Below are 19,367 nucleotides of genomic sequence, written 5' to 3' on the forward strand. Positions count from 1 at the left end.
GCCAGAGACCTCAGCTTATTGGACAGCGACCCCCACAGCCAGAATGTACTCACTCAGCAGCTTCAAAATGCTCTTCTGCTGTCTCTAGTTGACTGTTTTTGGGGGGCACACTCCTTAGGCCTCTGAGGAAATCTTCAGGGATTCAGAAGCACAGGTAGACAGGCACAGGCAGAAGTTTCCCTTGAAGTCCTCAGAGTGAACAAAGACACAGCAGGGCAGAACCTCCAAGGCTAGAGACCTTAGCTTATTGGACAGCGACCCCCACAGCCAGAATGTACTTACTGGGCAGCTTCGAAATACAGTTTTTTAGGGGTGCACTCCCTAGGCCTCTGAGAAAAACTTCAGGGATTCAGAAGCACAGGCATACAGGCACAGTTAGGAGAAGTTTCCCTTGAAGTTCTCAGAGTGAACAAAGGCACAGCAGGGCGGAGCATCCACAGGCCAGAGACCTTAGCTTATTGGACAGAGACCCCCGCAGCCAGAATGTACTTACTGGGCAGCTTCAAAACACAGTTTTTTGGGGGTGTGCTCCCTAGACCTCTGAGGAAATCTTCAGGGATTCAGAAGCACAGGCAGACAGTCTAATTCATTCTTAATCGTGTGTACTAGAGTAATAAAATAATTTTGAAACTCTTTGAGGCTATTTGAATAACCAGGTATTAGGCTGGAGAAATCGTCTTTCTCTGTGCTATTGTTCATCATTTTGTAGTTACTTTTATCTTCTTCTGGGTTTTAGCTTTTTTAAATTATTACTTATTCTTTTTGCCATACAGTTCAATCATTAAACAATCAAATTTTTCTCAGGTAGAGCAATAGGACACTTTTTGTATAAGATTTGAAATGCTTCTCAATAAATTGAAGACTCATCTTGGAAGAATATCTTGCCAAATTATCTTCATGTGACTATGGGGAATATCCTAACAAGGATGGATGCTTAGAGAAGGAAGCAGGATAGCTTACGTGGAAGTGATATTTCATCTTGGTCCAAATATTCTAATTCCTTGACATGGTGTCAGCTCTTGATCCTGACTGTTAAAAGTTAGCAGACATATTTGCTGTTTTAAAGAATGAATAGAAGAGTGTGACTATCCCTTTCAAAATTTAGAAATTTCTCATATGATTTAAAATAACCGTCTCAACAAATGCCCATGCCACTCTGAGGTTATGCTACTACATCAACTGGGTAGATTTTTCTGAAAATTCAAGTAGGATAGGAAGGGACATGTTGGCTTGATATTAACATTACTGCTAATTTCTTCCTCTCTTTAATTCTTACCTTTATACAGAACTCCACGATAACCAACATTTTGCTGTTATTTTCCAAATGCAGAATTTTAGAGTGATATCAGGTCTTGATGTGAAGATACATCTGCGTTTTACCAAGAATCTCCTACACCATACTTTGAAGAGTAAACAGAGAACGTTGATCATGGAAATCAAAGAGGAAGGAACCTCTGAGGAAGGCCAGCACTTTCTTCCTGCCCCCCAAGCAAATGACACTGTTGACTTTCAGCTCACTGGTAAGTCTGTATCTCCTAGAAATCCCTGAAAATCAAATTGGGTCAACAAAATCAGATCCCAGTATGTGTATTCACAGAAGCCAGGTTCTAACAAAGGGGTGTTGGATTAAATAAATAATTTTTCTTTTGCATGATTTATTTTGTAGTAGGAGCCTAATGTATGCATGTCATCACTTGTCTTGAACAAGGCAGGCAATAGTCCATTGAATGGTTAAATATAAAAGAGTAGAATTAAATCTCTTAAATAATATGTAGTAAGCTAAAAAGCACTTTTTATGTACACCTTCCATTTTAGCATTTATGAAATTTTCCATGGAATTATTTTATGAAACAGAAATTTTCTATGTAAAATCAAGGACATTAAAGTTAAAAGCATTAGGGCAAAATGGCTGTCACTAGCAATCCCATAGTTGCACAAATAGAGCAAGCTAGGAGATTTGGCCAAGATTTTAGATTTTAACATTGAAGTTGGATTTTGTCTTTTGAGATAATTAAATAAAATAGTTAAAATTTTTTGAAAAATTTTGGGTCCAAAGCAGTAGAGCAGCTGTAGGGCTTTGTCTTGCATGCAGCTGACCCAGGATGGACCTTGGTTCAATTCCCAGCATCCCATATGGTCCCCCAAGCTAGGAGAGATTTTTGAGTTTATAGCAAGGAGTAACCCCTGAGCATCATGGGTATGGCCCAAAAACCAAACAAAAAGCAAACAAAATAATATTTGGAAAAAATTTATTCTTTTTTATGTTTAATATATTAGGACATTGACTTCATTGCTTAACATGAATTGTGTCTTTTTCTTTTTCTTGAGATAGAATGTTGCCCAGTTACTTAACACTGTAAACATATACCTAACCTCTCGTTTAATTTGCATTGCAAAATAATCTTTAAAAAATAGTGTTAGATGTATTTTTTAAACAGAAAGTTCATTATCAGGGTTTACAGCAATTGTTAGAACCTTTAAAAATTCCAAATAATAAAAAAATTCCAAATTATTTGAAATTCACAAAGACTTTCACTTTAACCTTTTCTGAAAGTCTAAAATTATTAACCATAGACAGTTAAATGTCAACATGAGAAAACAACTAGGTATTTAAAAAACATAACTATATAAAAACTAGTTGATTATTTATACCAAGAGGTGATTTTAAAGAATATGATAGTAGCCAAATGCTAGTAATTTTATATTGTTGAAAACACCAGTAAAAATAAGTAAGAAACAGATTTTGGGGGCCAGAGAGATGCACAGTGGTGGGCGTTTGCCTTGTGCATGTCTGTCCCATGATGGATCTGGGTTCAATTCCTGGCATCCCATTATGGTCCTCTGAGCTGACCAGGAGCAATTTCTGGGTGCAGAGTCAGGAGTGACCCCTGAGCACCCCCGGATGTGGGTCAGACCCCCCCCATAAAAAGAAAGAAATTTTGTACATATTTGTGGGGTTTATTTTTTTTTTTTTGGAGGGGAGGCATAGCGAGCAATGTTCAGGGCTTATTTTTGGCTTTATGCTCAGATATCATCCCTGATGAGTTTGGGGACCATGTGTAAGACTTTAGATTCAACATGGATCTGACATGGACAAGGCAGGTGCCCTCCCTGCTATACTATGGCTTCATCTTAGGATTTCTAAAATATTCTTACATTTATTGCTAAATTATTTCCTTTCCTTTTAATTATGCATCTCTGACCATCCATGAGTTGGGACCAATGACATCCCTGTCCTTTATTACTCTTGTTTAGAAAGTTCCTGCATTGTGCTTTGTCCTTAAGAGTTCAAGGGCCCATGTCACCATTTGTCTCAGCTCAGTTTTCTTGCTCTACCCCCTAGAAGTTCCCTTTTATTCATTTTTGTTCTCAGACCAACTTTCTCTTTCACTTTACCTTAAATAATTTGGCCATACTTTTAGATTAAAACAAATGAACACACTACTAAGAGAAGGAATAGAAACAGTTAGTAGAATTCTGGTTTAAATGTTGGCTATTAAGAGGCTGATCAAATAAATACCACCAAATGTCCTCTATAACCTAGCCAGAGATAACTTTTTAATTAATAATGTACTATTTATAGAAAGTTAAAGAGATTTGCAAGAAAAATTCACATTGGAGAATGCATTGGTGAGATAATGTTTTTGTTGAACATTTAACTCTGTCTACATGCATTCAAAAAATACATTTGAAATGTTTTGTCAGAATTTGTAAAAAAAAAAAAAAAAAAAAAACAGTATTTCTGGGGCCAGAGAGATAGCATGGAGATAGGACATTTGCCTTGAATGCAGAAGAATGGCGGTTTGAATCTTGGCTTCGCATATGGTTTTCCGAGCCTGCCAGGAGTGATTCTGAGCATAGAGCCAGGAGTAACCCTTGAGTTCTTTGGGTGTGACCCAAAAACCAAAAAAAAAAAAAGAAAGCAAAACAAAAAAACAATATTTCTGAGTTTCTGAATTGCCTGGAGCTAGGAAATATTTGGCCCTATCTACTTTCAATACCAATATTATGCCCTGAGAATCCACTTCTTATAGTCTGACTAATTTATTTTATTTATTATGTCAAAATAATGCATTTTACATTTCGTACATGGTGAAATACAGTAGAATATATTGATGCATAATTGATTATGAATTAACTATTTTTTCTTATTTATTTTGCCTGTTATAGGTATTCAGAAGACTCCAAATGAACCACAGTTGGAATTCAACCTTGGTAAGGAATTCCATCCTATTTATGTCAATAAATGTAATAATAATTTTGAATATAAAATTCAGCCTTGGGGTATTCTTTTTATGACTGAAACCCAACTACAATAATATTTGTAATCAAGCTGTTTAAGTAAAGATATACAAAAAACAAACACGGTGTTTAAATAAAGATTGAAAATAATTAAAATAAATAAATAAATAAAGATACTGGGATATTACTGGAATAGACAAGTAATATTACATAATTAATTTTCTAAGGTAGGTAAAAAACTTATCAGTAAGTTATGACTTGTGAGCATGCTAGGTCAGTTTGATACCTAAGTGATATCATAGTGGCAATAGAATTGTGCCTCTCAGTAAGATCAGCTGTACTCAGGTCCAGTGCTCAGCACTCATTCTCATCCCCTCACTAAATTTTATTGCTGATCAGCATTTATGGAAATTCATGTATCTAAAAGAGTTTCTAGTTGGGCTAGAGACTGGCATCGTAGTTTTCTTTTTTTGTCATCTTTTTTTTTTTTTTGCCTTTGCAAAGTTTCGGCCTCTGTTTCACCCTTATTCCTTTATATTGATTTAGTGGACAGATCCTTGGCATTTGAGAATTTAACTGAATTACATGTCTGCTTGATGAAGCAGCTCCAAAGATCTGTCAGATGTAGACATTTCTAACTTTGTCCGAGAATAAATTCAAACTGGGCACCCCGAGGCTGGTTAACTACTTAACTGCTGACTGGTACTTGGTTGGGGTTTGAATTTGGGATTATATCTATGAAATGCTATTAGGAAATGGACTTCCATATGGCATTTAAAGAAGGTGAAAATATGGTTATATGCACTATTTAGTTTTTTTCTTTGTCATGGTTCTCAAATATTTTAAAAGGTCATCAGTATTCTCATATTTTATTTGTAATTACATTTTATAAAATAGTACATCACATACTTATTATAGGTATATTTATATATAGGTATATTTTAATATATTAACATTTATGTTTTATTCAGTGTGGATAAATTGTAGTATATATGTTTTGGGTTATAGTGATGTAAATCCCAATTTTTTTAGGCAATTATATTTTACTATATGTAATGCATTTCAAATTTACATAAATTGTCCAACATATTTATAGAACCGTTAATAATAAGTCTCTTTGGTTTTTTTGTTTGTTTTCTTTGAGGAAGACCACACAAAAATGTACTCAGGGCTTACACCTGGTTCTTTCCTCACTGAGGCTTGAATGGGGGCCTATGAGGTACTGAGGAATTGAACCTGGGTTGTATACACGCAAGGCAAGCACCCTATCCACTGTGCTATTTCTCCAGCCCATATTTTTAAAAATGGACTTTATTTTTATAGAATTATAATATTCTAGAAAAATTGAGTAGATTTCTAGAGGTTTCCCATATACCTCTGCTTCCACAAATACTTAGCCTTCTCCAATTTTAATTACACCTCCAAGAGTCCCATTTGTTATAGTTAATGAAACTTAAAAACATCTTACAATAAAAATCTATTTATTAAATTACATTAAATTTGGTCTTGATATTGTAAAATTTAGGAGTTTTATTATAACATATAACCATCAGTAGAGTAGCATAAAATATTTTCATTGCCCCATTACATGTTTTTGCTTTACTTTTCATCCCTTTTTTCTACTTCTCAGTAGTCAATGTACTTGTTCCTGTTTCTATAATTTTGCCTTTTGTAGAATGTTGTGTCATGGTAATCACAATCGCATATATATGTATATATGTGTATATGTACATATATATGTATATATATAAACACTTTCTGTTAACTTCTTTCACATGTTAATATGTATTTAGGGCTTCTCTGTGTCTTCATGGTTTGCCTAACAATTTATTCATTCACTCAAAGGACATATGGCTTTTTTCCAAGTTTTGGAAATTATATATAAAGTCTATATATATATATATATATACATACATACAAGTCTGAAGGATTTTTTTGCATAGATGTATATTTTCAACATCTTTAGCTCAAAAATTAAGGAGTATGTTGGCTGGAACATCTGGTTAAAATACATTTAATTTAAGAAATTGCTCAGCTTTCAAACTACCTTTTGTGGGGTGCACATCTGGCAGCAGTCAGGGGTTATTCCTGGCGATGTGCTCAGAAATCGCTCCTGGCTCAAGGGACTATATGGAATGCCAGGGCTCAAGCCCGCATCCATCCTGGGTCAGCCATGTGCAAGGCAAACACCCTACCACTGTGCTATCACTCCAACCCCAAACTACCATTTTTGCATTCCTGTTGATTCATATTTTCAGCAGTGTTGTCAGAGTTCAGAATTTAAGCATAATTTTTAAAAATATTTTATCAATTTTCACAGGTGGTGAAAGTTAAGAAATCCATAGCTTTCTTCTCAGATATTCAGAACTGAAAATATTAAAATTCAGGAAACTTTTGTTATGCTAATATAATATTATATATATAAATACTGTAACACACTTTGAGTTTCCATGTAATGTCATGAGATATAAAAAGGAACATTTCCAGAAAGGGTAATGAGGACAAACATATTTCTACTAAGTTCTCATTGAACCTGTAAGAATAACTTTTGCTATCTTAATCTTCAACTATCCATATTTTATTCTTAAGAGAAAAAATATGGACTTACATTATTGACAAGATTTTGGAAAACTGAAGAGCTGTTAGTGAGCTCCTGTATTTCAAACCCAGAGAGAACTTTATCATTTACTTCCCAAAGAATAGGGGAGTCTGACAAAAGAAGAAGCCATTGGGAAGAAAGAACTATGAGGCAAGCATGGTGGCCAACTTCCAAGAAGCAGCATTCCTATGTCAAGTGCCTACGTCTAGTAAAATTAACATATGTCCTTCCTGTTCAAGAACCAAACCCTATTGTTTTCTCTGAAACCTTGTCCAGTTGAAATCAATTCTTATCATCAGATATTACTAATTTTGAATAACAGATCCAATAGTTAAATAGCTTTAAATAATTATTCATGATATTTTGTTGTTTAAAAACTTTACTCATTTATCCTTATTATAATAACATTCTTAGCAAATGATAATTTTGTCAAATAGCAAGAAATGCCTGCTAAGTAGATGGGCAGAATTTATTTAGAGTCTTTAGGGAATTGTGTTGTTGATCCTGGAAGGTACATTCCTTAAATGATTTGTTGTGCTTCTTAGCACATTAAGATCCTCAGCTGTACTACTTCTAGAAGAATATCTTAAATTATTTTTCACCAAGAATGTATTTGGTTCTGTTTCCTTAATTTTTTTTTATAAAGGCTTTAATGTTTATGACTTTGGCTTACAAAATATTGCACCTCCATGACCTCCAAAGTCCCAATGACTATTCCTCCACCACTGTGCATAAGTCATTTCTAGCCTGTACCTTCCTTCTCTTTACCACAACTCCTCTCCCATTGGTAATCTCAGTTCTGGTCCAAAGGTCTGTTTGACACTATATACTACCCATTCTCTTCTTTGTTTTGTTACTGAAAAAGTTTTTAAAGCAACTCTCTTAAAGACAGTACAGCCAACCCCCTAGAGGCTTTCCTACATATATATTTTTTATTTTATTGTAAATGTTTTCCTTCTCAGTACGTCTGTTTCCATAATTTCTTCAAGACACTTATATAATTAGCTTAATATATTAGTTGTTAATGACAGAATGAGAATTTCTTCATCTTTCTTGTCATTTAGAAATTAACATATTTTATTAATCCAAAAATTTAAACATCTTAGAACAAAAAATACACATATAAAAGCTTGAGTTGGTATAAGGTACTCTTTCTTACCTAATCTTCCAGTTCCATTTTGAATATTTCAGTTCTCTATTCTTCACTAAATTGGGCAAATAATATGAGAATTCAGTGGCCCAGCTTTTAAAATTGGGGAAACAAAACACCAAAAATTGCTAAGTGTCATTTTGTTTTGTAAAAGTAGTCTTCTCTCAGGGTTTGTTTCTGCCTTGTCTGTATTTCACTATAATAACAGTATATCTTGTGGAAGCTCTGCTACATCTTTATTCAAATCAGTGAGTTGGGAGACAGTCAATTGAACAGGCTAATTGGCTACAAATGTCTTAATAGCCCAAGATAAGTGTGCATTAGACATGAGACTCTTGATACATTATATGCCATATTTATAATGATTGACCAAATTTATCTTAAGTAATCATCCTTACAATTCCCTGTAAACATTTTTTGTTCATTTGCTTGCATTGATAACTTCTACTTCACAAAGAATTAAACATTGAAAGAATAGAAGTTTTGCTATGGCTTAATAAAATTAATCTTTTTATTAAAGCTATTATTTCAGAGGAGGAATTTTTGTAAAAATCTATATACAGTAGTGAGAAAGGAAGTATAGGATACAAAAGCTATGAAGAAAGTACAGTAACTGTGGTTGTTTTGACTGTGACCTGGTTAAATCCCTGGTACCAGCTACAGTCCCCTGAGCACTGTCAGGATATCCTGGCAACAAGATCAGCACTCCTCAGCACAGAGCCAGAAATTGCCCCTGAGCACTGCCAGATATGTCCCAAACAGGCTCTGTATATAATTTTCCTGAATCTCTTGTGGAAAATGTACAGCAATGTTTAAGCTTGATAAAAAATATTAAAAGATATTTCTTAAGGTAATTATAATTAGTTTACATTGTTAATCATCAATGCTTTCTATTTGCAGAGTCCACAGAATATTTGTAAGAAAATGATGATTTTTGTATGAACATAAAATATTTTTTTTTACTTTTAATAAAATCTTTATTTAAGCACTGTGATTACAAGCATGATTGTAGGTGGGTTTCAGTAATAAGCAAAACACCCCCCCCCCACCAGTGCAACATTCCCACCACCAATGCCCCCCCCCTCTCCTTCCCAACCAATGCCTATATTTGAGACAGGCATTCTACTTCTCTCACTCATTAAGATTGTCATGATAGTTGTTAATGTAGTTAGTTTTCTTTTTTTTTTTTTTTAAGTTCTTCAAGACTTTATTTCCTTGTTTCCAATAGAGCAACCTAATAATATCTAATTCACAGATCCTTGTGAATATAAAATCTTTTTTTTTTTTTTAATTTTTTTTTTATTTAAACACCTTGATTACATACATGATTGTGTTTGGGTTTCAGTCATAAAAGGAACACCACCCATCACCAGTGCAACATTCCCATCACCCAAGTCCCAAATCTCCCTCCTCCCCCCCAACCCCCGCCTGTACCCTAAACAGGCTCTACATTTCCCTCATACATTCTCAATATTAGGACAGTTCAAAATGTAGTTATTTCTCTAACTAAACTCATCACTCTTTGTGGTGAGCTTCCTGAGGTGAGCTGGAACTTCCAGCTCTTTTCTCTTTTGTGTCTGAAAATTATTATTACAAGGGTGTCTTTCATTTTTCTTAAAACCCATAGATGAGTGAGACCATTCTGCGTTTTTCTCTCTCTCTCTGACTTATTTCACTCAGCATAATAGATTCCATGTACATCCATGTATAGGAAAATTTCATGACTTCATCTCTCCTGACAGCTGCATAATATTCCATTGTGTATATGTACCACAGTTTCTTTAGCCATTCGTCTGTTGAAGGGCATCTTGGTTGTTTCCAGAGTCTTGCTATGGTAAATAGAGCTGCAATGAATATAGGTGTAAGGAAGGGGTTTTTGTATTGTATTTTTGTGTTCCTAGGGTATATTCCTAGGAGTGGTATAGCTGGATCGTATGGGAGCTCGATTTCCAGTTTTTGGAGGAATCTCCATATCGCTTTCCATAAAGGTTGAACTAGACAGCATTCCCACCAGCAGTGGATAAGAGTTCCTTTCTCTCCACATCCCCGCCAACACTGTTTATTCTCATTCTTTGTGATGTGTGCCATTCTCTGGGGTGTGAGGTGGTATATATAGAACAGCACATAGGCAAAACACTCCAGGACATTACAGGCATCTTCAAGGAGGAAACTGCACTCTCCAAGCAAGTGAAAGCAGAGATTAACAGATGGGAATATATTAAGCTGAGAATCTTCTGCACCTCAAAGGAAATAGTGCCCAGGATACAAGAGCCACCCACTGAGTGGGAGAAACTATTCACCCAATACCCATCAGATAAGGGGCTAATCTCCAAAATATACAAGGCACTGACAGAACTTTACAAGAAAAAAACATCTAACCCCATCAAAAAATGGGGAGAAGAAATGAACAGACACTTTGACAAAGAAGAAATACGCATGGCCAAAAGACACATGAAAAAATGTTCCACATCACTAATCATCAGGGAGATGCAAATCAAAACAACGATGAGATACCACCTCACACCCCAGAACATAAAATATTTTGAGAGACTGAGATAACAGGTACTGATGCATATAAACTACATGGCAGATATCTAATGGCAGAAAGTGATCCTACATGATGGGTACATTGAAAGTCTGTATATGGTGATAGTCTTGGCTTTATTTAAGTTAGGAACATGGAGACATTGATGTTTGTGTAAAATACTAAGCAAGCGTGAATAATTTGTGTTGGAAGCAGGACAGACATATAAAGCAAATAATTTCAAATAACGTTTTAAATAATTTTAAATAAATGCAGGTCAACAGGGCACATATATTAAATATGCCTGGGATTAAAGTAGATTGAGTTTGGGGACAGAAGTATTATTTTAGGGACTTGGTGTATCTAACAGGGAACTTAAGGAGTGAACACTGATTTGGAAAGTGTCTGTACTAAACAGTGTACCTGGTGACTTTCCAAACAGGAAAGGAATATCTGCATTAGGCATTTATGCAACAGGTTTTGGTGATAATTGGGAAAACTGGAAATGAAGTATAATAAATCTGGTATATTACTGGTCTGATCAAGCATGAAACTGAGTTATGAGTAGATATGATCAGAAGTACAAAGAGCCACAGTAGAAATGACAGTTTCCAAGGACCATTTGCTGGACTATTGGAAGGCTAGGGTCAAAGCAGGGCAGCTGGAGTTCTGACATGCTGACCCAGTGGGATTTGACTCCCATCAACACTCCTAATCTCTTGTTCTCACCATTACATAATTGCAGGTATAGGGATGCTATTGTGACCTAGTGATTGAGGGCTGTTGAGAGTCTAGTTGTAGAGAGATAGGGTCAGATTGTTGGGTTCTTGTCTTTTGTGAAAGTTTGGTAGTTTTGGTAAAGACTCAATCTATAGCCTAAAGGAAATTATTTTTAAAAACCTGGAATTTTTATTCCTCTTAGATTTAAAATGCAGTCTTCTCGGGTTTTATGAGTGCATAAAACAAGACTAATTTGAGGCTCAGACGAGTTAACGGAGACTGACTTTATTTTTCAAGTTTCTCTGTAGTCAATAAATTTAAATTAACTGCTAAAATTTCATAGTAAGATAGTGAAATGGTCCCAGGCAAAAATCGATAATAGACAATGTTGGAGCTATATCATAATTATACTTGTGATGGAGTCATATTGTCATCCATTTTCATATACTTATCCCTATTCATTATGAGCCCTTTTTCTTTCTATCTTACATTTTAATGTCTTTTCTCCTAACACCTCAAATTCTGTATGGACAAAGAAAGTTGATAGCTACTGCACTTGTATCCCCAATTCAAAGTCATAAAAGGGATTTAATTTGTGTAGGGAAACATCTGTTCTTAAGATGGAATACTATATCTCCATGGGAAAAACTCTGTAAAAAAGACATTTTCTCAAAGGGATGAGTATTGTCAAATTAGAATCTCTATTATAGGGCCCGGAGAGATAGCACAGTGGCTTTTGCCTTGCAAGCAGCCGATCCAGGACCAAAGGTGGTTCAAATCCCGGTGTCCCATATGGTTCCCCGTGCCTGCCAGGAGCTATTTCTGAGCAGACAGCCAGGAGTAACCCCTGAGCACCGCCGAATGTGACCCAAAAACTAAAAAAAAAAAAAAAAAAAAGAATCTCTATTATAACACCATTATATAGACATCATAATATTACATTAACTCTTTCTATATATGCAAAAGGACAAATATGTCTTAGTGCTTCCTAAAAGCTGATAGGATGCGTATTGTCTTTGTTATAGATTCCTTTATACTCTAGAATATCTGTATTGTGCCTTGTAAGTTTTACAAGCAGTTGGAATTTCACAAATTAATAACCCAAGAAAGTGGTGCAAGTAGAGAAGCAACTTTGAAGAGGTGAAATTCTGTTTTTGTCTTAAATTAACTTATAGTTTAAGTAGAGGTTAAACTAAGATTTCCCAAAGTCATTAAGGAGTTTATGTAAAGAACAACTTCTCACAACTTCTCAAGATATCTAAGAATATAAAGAATTGTGTGAAGGATAAAACTAGCATGGAAGGGCTCCCAAGGGGAATTAACTAAAGCTATTTTTTTTATTTTAAATTTAGTTTAAATTTTTTTTGGTTTTGGGGCCACACCCGTTTGACACTCAGAGGTTACTCCTGGCTATGTGCTCAGAAATCGCCCCTGGCTTGGGGGGACCATATGGGACGCCGGGGGATCGAACCGCGGTCCGTTCCTTGGCTAGCGCTTGTAAGGCAGACACCTTACCTCTAGCGCCACCTTCCCGGCCCCTAGTTTAAATTTTTTTATTATATACAATTTTTATTTTTAAGGAAGAAAGCAGGGTTGGAAGTGGTAGAAAAAGAAGAGTGATGATATTCTAGACTTGGAGGGCAGCATAAATAGATACTAGGCATTTAGAATGAAATAAAGCCTCCAGACTTAAAAAACAGCACACACACACACACACACACACACACACACACAGAGGCCTGTAGCAAGTCCTTTCTATCACACCAAAATCATGTAAAGAAAGACAAGAAAACTCTTATTCCCAAAATGGAAGATGAAAACAAAGTTCATATTAGAGTCTTTTCATAGATATACTTCCGAGTCATGGGGATAGTGATCTGTATAGAAAAGTGTCTTGTAGAAAATGAACTTTTCATTTACCCTACACACTGTTTATAATGCCAGATACAATGTGGTGAAACCAAAGAAGTGAATGAAAACCTAAAAACAAAACCCAACACCACATCTAGAAATCATGATATCTCTATGGAAATGGGGACTTAAACAGTCTTGTGAATATACAACCCACTATACCCCCATGCCAGGTAAATCATGTGTCCCATACCAGAAGCCAAGGATTAAAATTCAGTTTTATCACAGGAGAAAGAAAATGACAAGAGATATTTAAGTGGATTACTTCCAATATTAGAGTGACTTTAATTAAGGAGAAATTAGTCTCTGGTCATTAAAATTTTCTCCTGGAAAGTGCTGATTCTAAAACCTTCGTTCTGCTAGTAGATCATATATTAGTTTAAATGTACTGACTTTAGATTTCATATTGAAAGCTGCTATATTTCATATAGCCCAGGTTTTTTTTTTAAAATAAATGTAAATCATGTGATCAGTTTTCTACATTCAGAATTTGAAAATGTGCATAAAGAAGTGCCCAAATTGCCATGTTCCATAAGAATTGTCTCATCTATTTTCAGATAGAGTCTTTATAGCTTCTAGAGACTTCATTAACCTGCTTTGTCAGGTCCATTCATAGTTTATAGAGAGCTATAAATCAGGCATTGTTTTATATGTTCTGTAAAGGGGGAAAAATGTACTTCTGGAAGCCAAGCTTCCCAACTTTCTGCTGTATCTAACTTCTGTTGGTTTCTCTTGTGTGACTGATTTTAAGACTACTGGCATTTTTACAGCTCTTCTGGGAGAAAAGGGGGATTTTAGTGCATCTTTAGTGTTTTTACCCTCTACATGATCGTCTAGACAACTCAAGGGAATCTCAAGCCCAGGAGTATATTTTTATATTTGATCTATTGATTTTGGTGTGTACTTCTTTATAGAAGCTACAAGATAATCACACAGTAGTAACAAGAGAAGCAACTGCTTGGAATTAGACAAGGCCTGAGTTTTACCTATGATTTCTGATGCTAAATCAATCACTGTTTTCTGATTCTTACAATATGATATTTCCCTTTACATTCTGCTGAGCTGCTACTTTGGGGAAACCTTCTCAAGACAGGATTTTGCTGAGTACAGAAGGGCATAGCTCTAACTACTGTTTTTTTGAGAATCTACAATGAGCTTAGCTCTTCATAAACAGGATGTTACATGTTCCTCACCACAGTGCCACAGGATGTTAATTTAAGAGAATGATCAACAGTTATTGAATACCTTTTTAAAACACTAAAGTCGCATAAAACAACTTTTTTTTTTATAAATTATCTTTATTTAAACACCGTGACTACAAATATAATTGTAGTTGTATGATTACAGTCATGTAAAGAACACCCCCTTCACCAGTGCAGGATTCCCACCACCAATTTCCCAGATCTACCTACTCCCCACCCCACCAACACCTGTACTCAAGACAGGCTTTTCTTTTTCCTCATTCATTCACATTGTTATGATAGTTTTCAGTGTAGTTATTTCTCTAACTGCACTTATCACTCTATGTGGTGAGCTTCATGTCATGAGCTGCACCTACATGGGAAGATGGGGGAAATAAGGGTTGGGATTGAGGCAGTAAAACATTAGAAATGAGATTTGTAGGGCAGTATCAAGGTCACAATACAAGATGGACGTTATTGATATATAAAATATATGCATACAATACTATCAATAGGAAAACAAGGAGAAAAAAATTCCAGTGACTGTCCCAACATAAACCAGTGCTAGAACGGCCCACCCTCCTCCCAAAGCGCATAAAACAACTTCTTATTCTCATAATTTTATTATGATATTATCACTATTTTTAGTCTTGCTTACCAGAACCTTAGACATAGACAGAAATGTTACCAAAATTTAACCCTGCAGTTTGAGGAGGGAGCATATTCTCCCAATATTCTTGTCCCTTTGAAAGATGGAAGAATCCTAGAATTCTACTTTCCAAGATTATTTTGGAAATTGAGTACAAAGAAGGATCTGAAATAAGTTTTGTATGATTCTGAAGCTACTGCCATCTTTCTGTCCTCTCTAGAGTCCTGCATGGCAAGGATTCCCAGGAGAGGGTACAAACAAGAAGCCATGATGAGAGGCAGATTGAACATCAGTCTTTATTTTTAAAGATCCAAGCCAAGAATTATAAAGGAACCATACTAGTAGCAATTCAACTTAACTGTGGCATCAGAACTAGCATCTCAGAGGATGTGGTAAAGAGGAGCAAGATTTTAACTAGGGGCTGAGGATATGACTCAGTGCACTTGCCTTGCATATGTCAGGTTCTAGGTTTAATCTCTCATACCACAATGCTATACCTCTCACACAAAAAATAACTTAGTTTGGAAGAAACTTAAAGAGAGGAAGAACTTAGGATAAAAGAGTGACAGAAATGACATAAATCATAAATTCCTAGAATCTATTTTCATGGTGATTTGTTAAGTGGTCACTTGTATGTTTCCCTTTTTATTACTTTTAATTCAACTTTGAAAAGAAATGGAAAGTTCATCCAGTCCCCTTGGAATATTTTACAGCTTTGCGCTTATATTAAAAACTTCTTTAAATTTGTAACTGAAGGCAAGTGCAATTTGGGGGGAACTAATGTTATAATCAGGGACTAGCAAGGTCAGACCTCATGATACCTGGGGAGCAGTCATGGGGATCAAAGCCAGGACCTCAGATATGCAAGACATGTGCTGTACCAATTGAGTCAAATCCCTGGGCTCCAAATAAAGTCTTTAAGCTTTACTCCATTGCTGGCAAATTGTGTTTAGGTATGAAGAAGACTTGAGTATTACTAGCAATGGGACGTGTTAGTGGAAAGTCAAGGGAAGCTGAAGTCATACTAAACCTACACTCAGAATTTCCTATGTGTATTGAAAGTATGTATACATGTTAACATACAGAAATCGTCCCAACATGCTTCTTTCAGGGGCCCTGATTTGGAAAGAGTCAGAGAACCAGAACTGCCCTTGAAATATCTTTTCAGAACAATCACTTATCAGCAATGTGACTTCAAAACAATACATAAACAATAGAGAAGAATTTACATTTTAGGTTTGTATAAGTCTCCAACCTGAGTGAGGAGACAATGGAGCTTAATTGCTGAAAGGTGGAAGACAAAAACATTGAAATCCCATCTTGGTTACTAACTAACTTACACATATCCAAATGTTTCTGAACCCTATTCATCTTTTTTACTCTAAATGGAAGCATTTTAGTACTTATCTTGTAAGGTTCTTGTGAGGAGTCAGAGAGTTAATAGAAATAAATTGATTAAATTGGTACCAGACATTTTTCATAACTGTTTAGCCTTGTCATTCTGAAGTTACCTTAGGTGAATCACTTGATCACATTCAATGAGCACTTCCTCAAGCACTGATCTTGGCACTGCATTTGTGTGTGTTATAATTGCTTTGACTTACAAGGATTTTCCTAAGTGCTAAGTATTAGACTGGGCCCCTTTCATAGTCTCTGTGTGACACCAGCGACACTAGAAAGTTCCCTATTTTCTTTCCTGTTCTTCTTTGAGTTCAGTCACTTGACCAAGGCACAGAGACATAAGGTGGTTAATTAGAGATTTTACTCCAAAAACATGTGCTTTGTATGAGATTCTTAAAAATATCGGAAAGGTTAGTCAAGAGAAGAATTTCTCAGACAAAAAAAATTGGTTTCATTCTGCTGAAATAATTTGAGACCCAATGGGAAAAGGAGAAAAATGAGCCCAGCTGAAATTCCTAAGATCCTGTCATGAAGGGCAGGGAAGGGAGTCTCAAGATTTCATGAGTGCCACAGCCCAAAACAAGCCTGTTTTTACTGACACTGTGCTTAAGTCCAGCCTGAGGTCATGTGATATCAGTTAATAAATGAGATCTCGGGGCCAGAGCGATAGTGCAGAGGTAGGATATTTGCTTGCCTTGCAAGCAGCTGACCTAGTATGGACCTGGTTCAACCCCCGGGATGCCTATGGTCCTCCAAGCCAGCAGCGATTTCTGAGCACATAGCCAGGAGTAGCCCTTGAGTGTCACTGAGTGGCCCAAAAATCAACCCCCCCCCAAAAAAAATGAGAACTAGAGAAGAGATTAAACTTCTCTCTTCTGCTGCTTCTTGCCACTGCTGTTTTCTTGAACTTAATTTTGCTGTGACAGTATTTTTCTGTTTCTTTTGGGGAGGGTCACTTTTCTTTGGGTGGTTTAGTGTAGGAACCTTTGATAAATAGACTTTTTGGTCTTTGCACAGATTTAGTTACCCAGGTCTAAACTAATAATTGCACATCATTTTGGCAAGTTAATTTTGAGTTGGAGGTTTTCTCTTAATATGAACTTTCTGCCTTTGTGTCTTTCATCCATGATCAGTCTACCCCATCCAAATCATTACTCTTTCTGTGTGATTTGCTTAATTATTTCATTCTCTCTTTTGTCTAATGACTGAGAGTGGCTGTTTTCTACATAATTCTATTTAATTCTATAGGAATATTTTTCTCTAAAGATCAAACCTGACTGTCATTCTGTCCCCATCTCATTCCTCAAACTTTTCATTTTTCCATCTCCATAAAATACTTCCATTCGGTTACACAAATCCCCAAATCTGTCTCATTTGTCATTCTTTTTGCCTATGCTCACCTAAAATTCACCATCAAATCATATAAGTTCTGTGCTGAAAATATATTCTGAATTTGATGACATCTCTCTTTTTTGCCAGCACTATCTCTCAAGCCACTACCTACTCTCCCCTGAGGCTGCACATGGAATTTTTAAGGTTCTGCTTGTTTTTGTATTTTTCTCTTCCTGTCAGGAGAGCCAGAATAACCTTTGAAAAATAAATGTATTTACCCTGCACAAAACGTTAACTCAAAACTCAAAATACTCTATAGACTTGAATATGATACTGAAGAAACAAAGGCCAACCACATTCATGATGCTGTTTTTAGTGATGTCTTTGGGGATTAAATGTCAGTGGTGAGAGAAGCAAAAGCTAAAATAGACCAATGGAGTTACAGCAAACCAAAACCTTTCTACACTGCTTAAAAGAAACTATTATTAAGTCAAAACGGCAACTAGTTGAAATGGAGAAAATGCTTTCATATATCATATCCAATAAGGGATTAATATTCAAGATGTATAAGGAGCTCAACAGCAATAACAACAACAAACCAATTGGAGAAAAGGCAGAGAAAAGCTGAACAGATACTTCTCTTCAAAGATATATAGATGGTCAACAAACACATTAGAAAAATGCACATCATCACTTCCTATGTTAGAAATCGCAAATAGTAATGAAATATCTCTCACCAGTGATAATTCTTTAATGTCATAAATGCAAAACAAAACTAACTAGAATTTAATTAGTATTTGAAAAGGTGTTAAAAACCTTTTATACACTTTTGGTAAGAATCAATAGTCCAGTCTCAGTGGAAAACAGTAATGGCAATTTTTTTAAATATTAAAAATATGTAACCTGAACCGGGGCTCTTCTGGTCCAGGAATTGTGGCCCCGACAGTGCCAGGCTGGTATTTTGGGTGGTCCTGGGCATGGGAAGGGGTGCCATCCTGCACCCCACATGAACCATTGGCATCATTCCTGTTGAGGTGTCAGTGGTGACTGGGGTCAGGTACTCGGCTGTTGGGAAAGTTTCTCAGCTAAGAAGAGCAGAAACCACGTCCTTAGAGAGGTAGAAGGACTATCTCACAGTTGCACAGTGGATGTCTGGAACAAGATCATATCTATTCCAGAATATATATGTATATATACATTCATATATATATACATACATATATACATATATATGATTTTTGCTTACCTTTAAATAACTTTTACCCAAGGTTCTCCACAAAGTAGCTTCAAGGTCCCTGTTGAATTGAATTAGAAAAGATCCAGTCTTCTGTGTCAAAACTTTTAAGGGTATACATAGGCAAAAGCAGAAGAAAGCATATGTAATTGAAATGGGAGAAATAGTCTGAAGATTCGGGTATACATTTTAGTTTACAATATTTACCCTGAAGCAACATGCAGTCCAAAACCAGTTAAGAACTTGGCCAGGAATACTAGTCTTGAATCCTGAGTCTACTAAGCTGTCCTGGGTGGTTTGGAATTTGAGACTAACTGATGGGTAGACTTAAGAAACTTAAGAATGGAGCTGGGTGTACATGGAATAGCTTGTGTTATTTTACTTCATATTTTGTTTGAATACTTTACTCTTAATGAAACTGATT

The 19,367-nt window shown here is 35.8% G+C and overlaps 1 protein-coding gene across 1 annotated transcript in view; it reads left to right on the plus strand.

Moving 5' to 3' along the window:
- The window catches only part of INPP4B (inositol polyphosphate-4-phosphatase type II B), a 620,782-nt gene that overhangs the window by 231,233 nt on the left and 370,182 nt on the right, over positions 1 to 19,367 (plus strand). The window contains exons 3-4 of the mRNA XM_049770019.1: positions 1,331 to 1,520; positions 4,171 to 4,215. Coding sequence (XP_049625976.1) covers positions 1,430 to 1,520; positions 4,171 to 4,215 — 136 coding nt within the window. The 5' untranslated portion in view covers positions 1,331 to 1,429. The remainder of the gene's footprint in view (positions 1 to 1,330; positions 1,521 to 4,170; positions 4,216 to 19,367) is intronic.

Source organism: Suncus etruscus, chromosome 3 (assembly GCF_024139225.1).
Source record: "Suncus etruscus isolate mSunEtr1 chromosome 3, mSunEtr1.pri.cur, whole genome shotgun sequence".
Taxonomy (NCBI): Eukaryota; Metazoa; Chordata; class Mammalia; order Eulipotyphla; family Soricidae; genus Suncus; species Suncus etruscus.